General features: G+C 34.1%; 1 protein-coding gene across 1 annotated transcript; it reads left to right on the top strand.

Annotated features, from left to right (window-relative positions):
• Positions 1 to 690: 690 nt before the first annotated feature.
• On the top strand, positions 691 to 12,280 carry LOC120772180 (lipopolysaccharide-induced tumor necrosis factor-alpha factor-like). Its single transcript, XM_040100628.1, has 3 exons — positions 691 to 1,477; positions 8,869 to 9,004; positions 12,013 to 12,280. Exons 1-3 carry the CDS (start codon positions 1,054 to 1,056, stop codon positions 12,122 to 12,124), a joined length of 672 nt encoding a protein of 223 aa, XP_039956562.1. The 5' UTR covers positions 691 to 1,053; the 3' UTR covers positions 12,125 to 12,280.
• The last annotated feature ends 1,790 nt before the right edge of the window (positions 12,281 to 14,070 follow it).

Here is a 14,070-nt window from a genome sequence, read left to right as displayed (position 1 = left end):
GTCGTTTTTTTTAAGTCGTTCGTGAGTTATAGCGGCGCAAACATAGAACAAAATAAAGAGAAAATACGGCATATTTTAAAGTACTACTACGATAAAGGCAAAAATGCATCTCAAGCCGCCAATAAAATTTGTGCAGTTTATGGACCCAATACAGTTTCCATATCCACCGCACAACGATGGTTTCAACGTTTTCGTTCTGGTGTAGAGTCGAAGATGCGCCAGGCTCCGGAAGGCTTGTCGTCGAAAATTGCGATAAAATCGCTGAATTGGTCGAAAGAGACCGGCATAGTAGCAGCCGTAGCATCGGTCAAGAGCTGGGCATGAGTCATTAAAGCTTCATTTCAATTTCAATAAAAATAAAAAAAATTCAATAAAAATACCGCAAGACTTTTTTGACAACCCATTACTATGTACATTACTATACAACAAACAAAAAGTAACCGAAAAAGTCTCATAACATCTAAGCTTACACATGCAAATCAGATAACGCAAAAAGCTCGCACTTGAAAGTAAAACGAAATAATAAATAAATGATGATATACATATACAAACAAAATAGTTGGCAACGCTGCGCCACGGTCTTCTGATTACTAGAATCAACGAGCGCCTTCGTAAAAGCGCAGTGATAAGCATTGTGCAAGCTTATGAATTACTCATCAACGAAGCTAACAGCTGCTAAGCGGAGCCGAGCAACAGTCAAGCGTTGGCAACGAACAGAAACACACGCGAAGTTGAAAGAAACTCCGAACGAAAAACGGCAAAAATATAAATATAGAAACAGTGCAAGCAAACAACGTGCAAAACAAGTGATTTCACAGTAAAAAAAAAAAATCAGAAAAACAAAAGCAAAAACAAATATACTAGTATTGACATTTGGTGTACGTGTCAAGAATTAAAGCAGAAAGTTTATTGTGTATTTGATACACATACATACATACATATATTTAAAAAATAAGTCAAGTGTTGAAGTTCAAGAATTCGCCAGTAATTAAGTAATTGAAACACCCCAAAAACAACAACAGTAACAAGTTAACTAATCAGCTCACCATTGCGATGGAAAAATCAGGTCCACCTGTCAATTATCCGCGTATGCCCGCCGAGATGCAGGAGGCTACACACAGCGGCTACGTCGATCAGGCACCGGCCGCACCGCCGTCCTACGAACAGGCCATGCACACCGCTCCCTATCCACCGGTGCAGGTGTTGCCCACACCGAGCAGCACTTCCGACGCCGCCAACCGCCCGCCCACACAGCAACAACAGTCGGCACAAGCACGCACAAATAAAGCAACAACAACTACTGGTGGTTTTGGCGCTGGCGCACAACACACCTATGGTGGCAGCACACAGTATGGCGCCACCAGCATGGGTGGCGCTGGCGGGGGCGGCGGTGTACCGCCACCACATCACGCTTACATGCCCAGCGCGTCAGGCACGACGCAGCCGATGGTACAACAACCTGTTGTAATCATACAACGTAAGTACGATTTGCTGGAAATGTGAATCACACACTCGTCAGCGCAGAACAGTATTGTGCCATGATGCAATTTGATATTTGTCGAACAACAGTGTGACAGTTGGCAAATCGTTATTGTGTTCAATGAAAAAATGTTGTTACAGAGTATATTAGCTTTGTGCACTTCAAATCGAGATAGATATAGGGTTATATATATGTATATAAGTTATCAGGATGATGAGACGAGTTGAAATTCGAGTGACTTTCTGTCCGTCCGTGCCACTATAAAGAAAGTAAGAATTGAGACATCATCATCATCTTATGACCAGAAGTTATCTAAATCGGACCAAAACTGTTCAAACGATACAGCACTTAATATGTGGACCCCAATACCTATAGTTAACTTTTGACCGAAAATAACGGTCAATGTGTGAGATATATAATTGAAAGTCATAGAGAGTTCTTTTTTGAAAATATTATGTCTGTGTGTCGAAAATGGGTTGAATTGGGTAAATACTTCCCTGAGCCCCCATATACCTAACATAGAGATTTTTGAACTTCCGAGTGACTATACACCGCATACTTATATTGGCCACTATGTGAATTACCTCAATGAAAACGAACAACATCAAACAATGTCTGGATAAAATCGGGGGAAACCTATGTATATAACTAATATCAGAATTTTCGAAAAACCGGCTGACTTTATGTATGTGAGGAAAATGAAACCCAGGGAGCATCTACAAGGTGCGTTTCAAAGTAAACAGTACTCAAAAAAAAATCAGAACAAATGATTTTTTCAGCAAAATCAATTTACTGCATTCAAAATGATCTTCTTCTACTTCAATACAGCTTTTTGCACGGTCCAAAAGCATGTCATACGAGTGTTTTAGCTCTTTGGCCGGTATGGCCACCATTGCGCCAGTGTAAGCCTTTTGAATGGCCTCTACGTCTACATAACGCATTCTTTTCATGGGCAAATGTATTTTTCCGAAAAGGAAGAGTCACACGGTGCCATATCAGGTGAATACGGGGAGTGGTTAATGGTTAAAATTTGATTTTTGGTCAAATAATCGTCCTTCGAATGTTGGATTCTGAGCAATTTTTAGACATCAGTCAATTTGTGCGGAACAAACCGGGCACAGACCTTTCGTAAGCCCAAATGTTCCATGAATTTCAATGATGATTTCGGGTGACAGTTTCGATGGAATTTCCGGTGATCACGGATTTTGATTGGCCCACATGTTGATCTTCATTTATGTCCTCACGACCACCACCGGGATAGGCAATCATCGCCTTAAATTTGTTTTATTAAATTCAAAAATTTCAAAATTTAATGTTGGCTCTTTGTTCGAAGCTCATTTACGCACCGATAACACAAACATACTGATCGATGAAATGTCATGAAATTTTCACTGGACAATCGATAATGAAAGCAGATTCTAAAGCATCAGTTGACATATAAATGGCGCCACCAGGGGCGCTAGATTCAAAAAGTCCTGTTTCCTTTGGAACTCACCTTGTATTAGTATCTGGCATGTTAATAGTACATATATAAAATAAATAAAATCGGGTCGATGTTACCACAACTCTCATATTTTAAGGGGTTACATGGGTTTCCTCGGGTAAAAACAGCATTTTTTCTCATAAAAAATTCAATATTTTATTATATTTTTTTTTTGTTACATACACACACAATTGTCATGAAGATCGGTTGAGTATTTCTCTGGAAATCTTGCCAACCGACTTCAAAACCACAGCTTCGAGAAAAACGCGTTTAAAGACGGCGCACTTAGCCTAGCTACTAGCCTCGAGCGCATAAGTTCTCAAGGCTGTATCTCCGAAACTATTACTCGGATCAACTTGAATGAAATGAAATTTAGAACAATATTATGGAAGTGTTGTAGAATTTATATCGATTTTTTGAAACTGGTAAACCCTTGTAACCCCCTAATATGAAATATTGCCACCTTCAAATCAGCATAAAATTTTCAGTTACAGCCGAAATTACTACCCATTTTTAATTACTTGTTTTTTTATTAATTTAAATTTGCTTTGATATTTTAACATTTACTTCTATTGTTATGATTAAATATTTTTAAACTTAAAAATGCTTATGCATTTATTATAATTTTTTCATAAAACAAAATTCATCAGAATTTAAATTTAATGTTTTTTTGCCCAATGAATTGTTTTAATAATATTTCGTTTAAATTCATACCATCATTCTTCGAAAAATAAAAATTGTGTATATTAGTTTAATTATTAAATTTAAAAACAATTATTATTATTTTTTCTTATTGATATTCTGGCCTTTTAAATATTTGTAATTTTCTTCTACCTAAAATATATTATTTTTCTACATATTTTTTCTATTTTTTTGTTAAAATAGCATGTTTTAACACCGACTTTCCTTATCACTTGTCACTGTAGACTCTAACAGTAATGGTAGTGTAATCAACAGCTTAAAAATATGAACATACACACACATCCGTTCGCATGCTTTAGCAGTACTTACAAATAATCTCATAAGTCAGAAGCAACGCATTATGCTTTTTGTTCTCAAAGTTTGCTCCGGAATGGGTACTTGATTACAATTTTAATAACGTCAATGACATTTTAGTTGAAAAAACACAAAATGGCTGATATTACTTTTAATTATTTTTTATGCGTTTTATTATTATTTTATTTTGTTTGTGGGAACATATTTTTCTGGTATTCGTAGCAATTAGTCATAAGTAAATGGAAATACCGAATTTTAAATTTTACTTATTTCCCGCACCCTTTTTAATACAAATAGTTTTTTAGAACATGTTGCTAATTGACTCAGTTAAGGAGCTGACGGAATCCCGTTTTAATGAAGAAAAGAATGTTTTATCAGTCATTTAAAACTTCATTTTTTCACTTTTAGAATTGACTTGTACGGTTAAGTTTGTGGAAACAAGCTGTAATATTTTAAAGTTATGGCGAATTAGGAGCAAAATTGCGGTTATCGTGCTACCATATAGAACATAGTTCAGCCGGTCAGAAGGAATTCGGAGTTCATCGCGTCTCGAGAATCGAAGAAAACTGTTAACATAACCTTGATTTTTGACCTGGTGTGACGTGGTTTTTTCGGCTTCGGCTGACCTCTTCCACGGCCGTTTAATTCGTCTTTTCCCGGATCGTAAGCATGGATCCAAGACTCCTCGCCAATAATCATACGTTTCATGGCATTCAGGTAGTCGGAGAGCATTGTTTCATAGACGTTAATGCGACGCTGTTCTCTTTTTAAGTCCAAATTATCCTTCAAAATGGTTATCATCCATTCCTTCCGATATCTCAACGATGCCAGTAAGATCTCTGACTGCTAGTTATCGATTCTCAAACACCAATTCTTTTGTTTTAATGACATGTTGATCATCAATTGATGCTGTTGGCCGTCCTGGACGTAGTTCGTCGTCAACACGTTACCGACCTTCTTTGAATAATTTGTACCAATCAAAAACACTTGCTGGCGACAATACATTTTTCGATCTTTAAATACTCTTTCATCCAAATTTTGAACATTTAATATCGAATAATAAAAGAGAAACACTAAATAAATTTAATGAATCTGTGTGTCGCATCCGAATATCAAGGACGCGTAGATCGATAGATTCACATGAGTAGCCTCCGTGTTCTGAAAACGATCTTGTGCAGTTCTAAAGGTCTCTAATTGTTAACATTGAATAAAATACTAACTGAGAAATTGATCGTTTCCTTCGATTTCTTTCACCTTAGCACCATATTTATAACCTGATCAACGTATATTAAGTTTGCTACAAGGTGTGTAACGCCGAAGCCCCTATGTCTTTTTATACCCTTTTATGTGATAAGAAATCCACCTGAGAAGGTTATTATAGCTTCGGAACCGAAGCTACTGTTTTTTTCATGTTTCTTTTGGGTAGCTACGCACATAATGGTGCATATCTTAATTAAAGAAAGCACATAATAATGACGCGAATGCAGACCCACGTCTGCGTCAAACCATTGACGTCAGGTATGATATGAGTACAATGTTGTTTCCATTTGAAAGAAGTCTTCAAATGAACAAATATCTGCCAGCCCACCCTTCTTCTGATACAAATAAAACATTTTAATCATAAAATTATTTCCTTATATCTTGTATTATTTTAGAAACGTGTCTTTTAAAAGATTTTTTTTTACCTAACATAGAGATTTTTGAACTTCCGAGTGACTATACACCGCATACTTATATTGGCCACTATGTGAATTACCTCAATGAAAACGAGGGAGCGGAAGCATATTTTACTAACAAACAATGTCTGGATAAAATCGGGGGAAACCTATGTATATAACTAATATCAGAATTTTCGAAAAACCGGCTGACTTTATGTATGTGAGGAAAATGAAACCCAGGGAGCATCTACAAGGTGCGTTTCAAAGTAAACAGTACTCAAAAAAAATCAGAACAAATGATTTTTTCAGCAAAATCAATTTACTGCATTCAAAATGATCTTCTTCTACTTCAATACAGCTTTTTGCACGGTCCAAAAGCATGTCGAACGAGTGTTTTAGCTCGTTGGCCGGTATGGCCGCCAGTATGCCGGTGCAAGCCTTTTGAATGGCCTCTACGTCTACATAACGCTTTCCTTTCATGGGCAAATGCATTTTTCCGAAAAGGAAGAAGTCGCACGGTGCCATATCAGGTGAATACGGGGAGTGGTTAATGGTTAAAATTTGATTTTTGGTCAAATAATCGTCCTTCGAATGTTGGATTCTGAGCAATTTTTAGACATCAGTCAATTTGTGCGGAACAAACCGGACACAGACCTTTCGTAAGCCCAAATGTTCCATGTTCCGGTGATCACGGATTTTGATTGGCCCACATGTTGATCTTCATTTATGTCCTCACGACCACCACCGGGATAGGCAATCATCGCCTTAAATTTGTTTTATTAAATTCAAAAATTTCAAAATTTAATGTTGGCTCTTTGTTCGAAGCTCATTTACGCACCGATAACACAAACATACTGATCGATGAAATGTCATGAAATTTTCACTGGACAATCGATAATGAAAGCAGATTCTAACGCATCAGTTGACATATAAATGGCGCCACCAGGGCTTATGCATTTATTATAATTGTTTCATAAAACAAAATTCATCAGAATTTAAATTTAATGTTTTTTTGCCCAATGAATTGTTTTAATAATATTTCGTTTAAATTCATACCATCATTCTTCGAAAAATAAAAATTGTGTATATTAGTTTAATTATTAAATTTAAAAACAATTATTATTATTTTTTCTTATTGATATTCTGGCCTTTTAAATATTTGTAATTTTCTTCTACCTAAAATATATTATTTTTCTACATATTTTTTCTATTTTTTTGTTAAAATAGCATGTTTTAACACCGACTTTCCTTATCACTTGTCACTGTAGACTCTAACAGTAATGGTAGTGTAATCAACAGCTTAAAAATATGAACATACACACACATCCGTTCGCATGCTTTAGCAGTACTTACAAATAATCTCATAAGTCAGAAGCAACGCATTATGCTTTTTGTTCTCAAAGTTTGCTCCGGAATGGGTACTTGATTACAATTTTAATAACGTCAATGACATTTTAGTTGAAAAAACACAAAATGGCTGATATTACTTTTAATTATTTTTTATGCGTTTTATTATTATTTTATTTTGTTTGTGGGAACATATTTTTCTGGTATTCGTAGCAATTAGTCATAAGTAAATGGAAATACCGAATTTTAAATTTTACTTATTTCCCGCACCCTTTTTAATACAAATAGTTTTTTAGAACATGTTGCTAATTGACTCAGTTAAGGAGCTGACGGAATCCCGTTTTAATGAAGAAAAGAATGTTTTATCAGTCATTTAAAACTTCATTTTTTCACTTTTAGAATTGACTTGTACGGTTAAGTTTGTGGAAACAAGCTGTAATATTTTAAAGTTATGGCGAATTAGGAGCAAAATTGCGGTTATCGTGCTACCATATAGAACATAGTTCAGCCGGTCAGAAGGAATTCGGAGTTCATCGCGTCTCGAGAATCGAAGAAAACTGTTAACATAACCTTGATTTTTGACCTGGTGTGACGTGGTTTTTTCGGCTTCGGCTGACCTCTTCCACGGCCGTTTAATTCGTCTTTTCCCGGATCGTAAGCATGGATCCAAGACTCCTCGCCAATAATCATACGTTTCATGGCATTCAGGTAGTCGGAGAGCATTGTTTCATAGACGTTAATGCGACGCTGTTCTCTTTTTAAGTCCAAATTATCCTTCAAAATGGTTATCATCCATTCCTTCCGATATCTCAACGATGCCAGTAAGATCTCTGACTGCTAATTATCGATTCTCAAACACCAATTCTTTCGTCGTCAACACGTTACCGACCCTCTTTGAATAATTTGTACCAATCAAAAACACTTGCTGGCGACAATACATTTTTCGATCTTTAAATACTCTTTCATCCAAATTTTGAACATTTAATATCGAATAATAGAAGAGGAACACTAAATACATTTAATGAATCTGTGTGTCGCATCCGAATATCAAGGACACGTAGATCGATAGATTCACATGAGTAGCCTCCGTGTTCTGAAAACGATCTTGTGCAGTTCTAAAGGTCTCTAATTGTTAACATTGAATAAAATACTAACTGAGAAATTGATCGTTTCCTTCGATTTCTTTCACCTTAGCACCATATTTATAACCTGATCAACGTATATTAAGTTTGCTACAAGGTGTGTAACGCCGAAGCCCCTATGTCTTTTTATACCCTTTTATGTGATAAGAAATCCACCTGAGAAGGTTATTATAGCTTCGGAACCGAAGCTACTGTTTTTTTCATGTTTCTTTTGGGTAGCTACGCACATAATGGTGCATATCTTAATTAAAGAAAGCACATAATAATGACGCGAATGCAGACCCACGTCTGCGTCAAACCATTGACGTCAGGTATGATATGAGTACAATGTTGTTTCCATTTGAAAGAAGTCTTCAAATGAACAAATATCTGCCAGCCCACCCTTCTTCTGATACAAATAAAACATTTTAATCATAAAATTATTTCCTTATATCTTGTATTATTTTAGAAACGTGTCTTTTAAAAGATTTTTGATGAAGCCTATGTAAAACAATAATTAAGTCAACCACTTCAAACCTACCACAAAAAAAGAAGATTATTGTGATAGATTAACAGTAAATTTATTGGATTCAATAAAGACAATCTATATCAAAATTGCCTATCAGAAGCATATCTGAGTAAATAAACATTGACACGAATATTCTACATTATGAATTATATACTCGTGCAGTACATAGTTTCTTATTAATTAAAAAAATTTAAGTAGTAATAAGGATAACCTTGACTGATTGCAATAATTAATTAAATTTTTATTTTTTTCAGAACAAGCAATTTTGCCCTTGGGGCCGGAACCTACATTCATCACATGTCCAGGCTGTCACGTTACAAAACTGACACGCATCGGCTATGAACCGAATGCCAGGACACATTTAATGGCGGCGATACTGTGTATTGTGGGGTAAGAAAATGTGAAAAAAAGCAAATTAAAAAAATTGGTTAATAAAAAAAAAAATAAACAATTAAAAACTGTATATAAATATAAAAAAGTAAATAAATAAATTATAAAAAAATTAAAAAATAGAAAAGAATTAAAGAAATATTAAATATAATAAAATAAATTAATTAATGTAAAATAAATACAATAAAATGAATTAGCATAAAATATATTATAACAATACAAACTCAAAACTAAAATAAAATCGAATAAAAAAAAATTTAAATTAAATTAAAGTCAATAAAATAAGCAAAAATAAATAAAAAAGTGGGTATGTTAATAAACAAACTTGCCGTATTTGGAGTGTTGATAATCTACAAGCCATTGTTGAGATTCCCTAACATCCTCAAAAATTCACTGTTTGGCATGCTCTATGGGCAAAGGGAATCATTGGTCAATATTTTTTCAAAAATTTTGCTGCAAAAAGTGGTCGAAAGCTTCTCGGCTGGAATTCATTTGAGCTAGCTCAGGCGGTCACTTGCTCGAAATCATTTTTATAACATATTGCCGATCCCCTATCTTTATATTGAAGCTGAATTATTGACAATGATATCAGATTTTATACGTTTTAGATCTTTTTGAAAACTACATGTTCAAAAAAAACAACCTTAATTTGATAATGCTGACTTAAGTGCGACCGCTTGTTGTCCCTCATACTTTGATTTCTCCTATTAAGCTTTACAAATCCACCATAAGGAAACAATTGAGCCAGTTTGAGCGTTATATTAATAAACTAAATTAAATTTTTTATAAAATATTTATATAAACAATCAGAAACCCATCCTTTAAATCGTACTTTCAAGGAATATCAGCTAAATTCATTAAGACTGTAAAATAGCAATCAATATTTAATAATACTTAATATGTGTCTGAGTAGTTTGTATTTAAAAACTCGTGCAAAAAATGATCAAATGACACTTAGCTAAATTAATAGATTATCTGATAACACCACCCGGGGCTCCAACTAAACTGTCAGTATGTCAACTAGCTAAGTCAGTTAAAATATAAATTAACTTTGCGTTTATGTTGTTGAAACGTAATTAATTCTTAAAAAAAAATTACGTTTGACAAGAGTTGAGAAAGTACAAGCCTTTCTTTGCAAAAGCTTAAGTGAGAACTTTAAATTTAAAAAATTACAACTTAAAATGTTTTTCGTACTTTATATATAATTTAAAACATATTAATAATTTCTCTAATCTACGAAGCATTAAAATGATCGACGATTTTTTGTAAAGCCTTTATTACAGTTTTCAACCCAATTACATTTTGGTTGAATTTTTAAATTCGGTATTATCGATTTTTACCTGTCCGAAAAAATTTCGGTTGCAACCTCAAGCTTTTTGTAGTATTACAGTGTTTTGCAGTGGGGTTGACTAGAGGGACACTAATTCAATACACTTCAAAAGTTCTATAAAGATATCTAAATAACTTTAAAGGCAACATAACAGTAATCTGGCAACTAGTTAATTGCTTCAAAAACAATTAAATTTTATTTAAGAAAGAATTTTTATTTATACATTGTGAAAAAGAACCCGGAAATTGTAAATAATTTGCTCAAGTCAGTGCACCCTAGTAGTGCGTTGAACAAAGAATTTGTCTAAATTTTGTATTTCAAACCAAATTTCGTATGCGGAATCGTTGAGGTAGTTGGAAAAAGCTTACGGTTTTCTGTTTTATCAAAAACACAAACCTATATACGAGTAGTACAAAGCCTTCAAAGACGGTTGAGAAGTCGTTGAAGACAAGCCTCGTTCTGAACGACCTTCAACCTCTTCAACTGATATTAAAAAAGTGAAAGATGGTGCTTGAAAATAGTCAAGCAAGTGTTAATGGGATGGCAAGAGAGCTCAACATCTGTCGCGAGTCCGTTCGAATGATTTTGATGAATATTTTGGGTATGAAACGCGTTCTTCCTCGACTCGTCCCGATAAATCTTTTTTTTTCAAAGAGAGTACCGTAAACAAGTCCTGCTTAATCGTGCAAGTTCCGATCCCACATGCTTTGAGAGCATTATAACTGCCGATGAGACATTAGTTGCATTTGACATGCAATTAAGTCAAAAATCTTCGTAATGGTGGAGAAAAAAGAAGCCGAAACCAAAAAAAACACGCCAAAGCCGCTCAAAAATTACGCTGATGTTCATTATTCCGATATTTAAAGCCACTATCTACCGCCGTATTCATCAGATTTGGCTCCGTATGCTTTATTCTCGTTCCCCAAACTGAAATTACCCCATCGCGGAGCCTGTTTTCAGTCGATCGAGGAGATAAACAAAATTCACTGAAGGAGCTGAAGGCCAACCCGAAAAGTGCTTATGAAAAGTGTTTCGAAAACTTTGAAAAATCGTTAGCATAAGTGTATTACATCTGGTGGGGATTACTTTGAAGGCGAAAATATAAATATTGAAGACTAATTAAATATTTTGCGTTTTATTTACAATTTCCGGTTGTTATTCAGTACTAATTCAGATAATGTACTAATAGAATAATAAATTGAATAAGTCAAAAACTTATAAAATAACTTTCTGGGAATGAAACGCCTCATTTATATTAGTAATAAATAAATTGCGCATTTTAGTTCTGACAAATTGCAAACATTTACATCTATCTGTACAAATGAAGTTCTATGCACAAGTATTGCATTATTCCACAACATTATGGCGTACCAGACTATACAAAACTAAAATTTCTTATCGAAAAACCCCGCTTATATAATTAATACTTTGTTTTCTTGATAAATATGCGCATTATTTGTAGCGGATATAAGCCCATGCACACATACATTCATACGTATATATATTATAAATGTATAGAATGATATATTACGGCAGAAATTTGCTGCAAGCACCAGACACATGTTTGCATTTCGATATGGAAATCTGAAAAAATAACAAATAAAATAAAAAAATTATATGTGTATACTGAAAAGATAAAATTTAGATAATTTTTTTGTTGTTCATTATTTACTTTCAGCTTATGGTGTTGCGTCTGTTTGCCCTACTGTGCGGAGAGTTGCATGAGCACCAACCATTACTGTGGTAATTGCAATAAATATCTGGGCACCTACAATGGCGGCGGGTTCTGATGGGCTGGAGTTGCAAGTAAGCGCACTCACAACATACATATGTATGTTGACCTTCGACACTCGCCACGAAGCTTTTTAAAACACTTTATTATATACATACATACATTTATATGTAGTACAGTATATATGCATATTAATTCATTGTTAAACGTTGAATTTTATTTTTTTTTTATTTTGAATTTTATGAATTTTACCAACAATGTATAAAAATTTTAACTAAACGATTATTTATTAACTGATAAATATATATACAAAGCTTTAAATATATTTTAAAGCACTCGGAACCAAAAAATGTTTATCTTTTGAAATAATAGTTGAAAAATTACAGTAATTTATTTATATAATTAAACAATTTGCTTGCAATATAAATATAATTAAATTTATTTTCTCATGTTATACAAATATAGCTGTCCACTTTTTATGCCTTTAAAGCGTGGTTCAGAAATAGTTAGAAATTAAATTAAAAACACAGGTTTAGCTTTACAGTGGAACTCATTACTTAAGATTAATCTGCATAAAATACAATAAGGAAACTATTTTTTGAATAAAGCCATAAATATTAAGAAAATTTATACCATAGCGCCACCTGTTGTAAGCTTTGTACACAATTTAATAAACATGTCAAGGCAAGGGTCAATATTATAAGATAACTTTTTTAGAATACTACCGTTATCTGATCGAATTTTCGCTGTGCATAGAGTGACCTTCTGTTTATGTCGCTACAGAGTGTCGAAAAATCAACTTATTTCCAAATTTTCACTGCTCAAAAAAAGAAAAATATGTTTAGGGGAGGACAGTGAGTATAAAATTTATTATAAGATTCCGTGTCTGGAATAACTTCTCCAACAAATTTGGAATCTGGAAAACAATCTCAAATTTTTTGCTGAAACTTTCATACAAAAGCTCGAGAAAGCTCTACGAATTTTTAAATCACTTTCTAGAATAAAATTTAAATTTTTTTATTTAAACCTTTATACAAGTACAAAAGCTCGAAAAAGCTCTAGGAATTTTTTAACACACTTTTTGGAAAAGCTTTGTCTTTTGGAGGAATGCTTTTTAGGTTTTTTTTCAAACGAGTTTACACATTTTGATACATCAGGTTAGGATTGTAACTCAGAATCAGCAATGTTGTGAGAGGTAAATTTAAAAGTCCCCGGCCTTACACATAGATGGCGCTACTAGAATCAAATTCATACGATGTTTAACCTTCAAAAAGCGCGTTTTGTTGGATCATTTCATCGTGAATTATGTTTATTTTTGAGTGATTCAACTTTTGTTGTGAAAAAAAATGCATGAAAAGGATTTAAGCGTGTTGATAAATGTGGTTTTCAAAGGGGAAAAACACAGTACAAGCAAAAGTTTGGCTTAATGACGAGTTTCCGAATACTGATACAGCAAACTCAACCATTAATGAAATGAACCATGATGAAATGAGCACCGAAGGCGACGAACGTTGTAAATGCCCAAAAGCGGTTGTTACCGACGAAAACATTAACAAAGTCCACAAAATAATTTTGGATGACCGTAAAGTGAAGTTGTTCAAGATAGCAGGCACTCTAAAGATATTAACTGAACGTATATATCATATCATTCACGAAGATTTGGGTATGAGGAAACTCTGTTCAAAGTGGGTACCGCACGAGCTCACTTTTTACCAAAATCAACGACGAGGTGATGAGTTGGAGCAGTGTTTAGAGATGTTCAAGCCTAATAAACTCGAGTTTTTGTGTCGATATGTGACATTGAATGAAACATGGTTCATTTCATACCGAAGTACAATCGACAGTCATCTCAGTGGACTGCACAGGACAAATCCGCTTCAAAGCGTGGTAAAAAACAACAGTCGGGTGGCAAGATTATGGCGTCTGTATTTTGGAATGCGTATTGAATAATCAAAGAAGGCCTCCACTCCATTGGAAAGACCAGTTGGAGAAGGACCTGGGTAT

This window comes from Bactrocera tryoni, chromosome 3 (genome assembly GCF_016617805.1).
Source record: "Bactrocera tryoni isolate S06 chromosome 3, CSIRO_BtryS06_freeze2, whole genome shotgun sequence".
Taxonomy (NCBI): Eukaryota; Metazoa; Arthropoda; class Insecta; order Diptera; family Tephritidae; genus Bactrocera; species Bactrocera tryoni.
This window is presented reverse-complemented; position numbering and strand designations above follow the sequence as displayed.

Excerpts from the sequence above, each read along its gene's own strand:
- LOC120772180 (XM_040100628.1), top strand. The coding sequence starts at position 1,054 with ATGGAAAAATCAGGTCCACCTGTCAATTATCCGCGTATGCCCGCCGAG. Across the intron at positions 1,478-8,868 it reads ACCTGTTGTAATCATACAAC|AACAAGCAATTTTGCCCTTG; the intron begins GTAAGTACGATT and ends TATTTTTTTCAG. Across the intron at positions 9,005-12,012 it reads GCGATACTGTGTATTGTGGG|CTTATGGTGTTGCGTCTGTT; the intron begins GTAAGAAAATGT and ends ATTTACTTTCAG.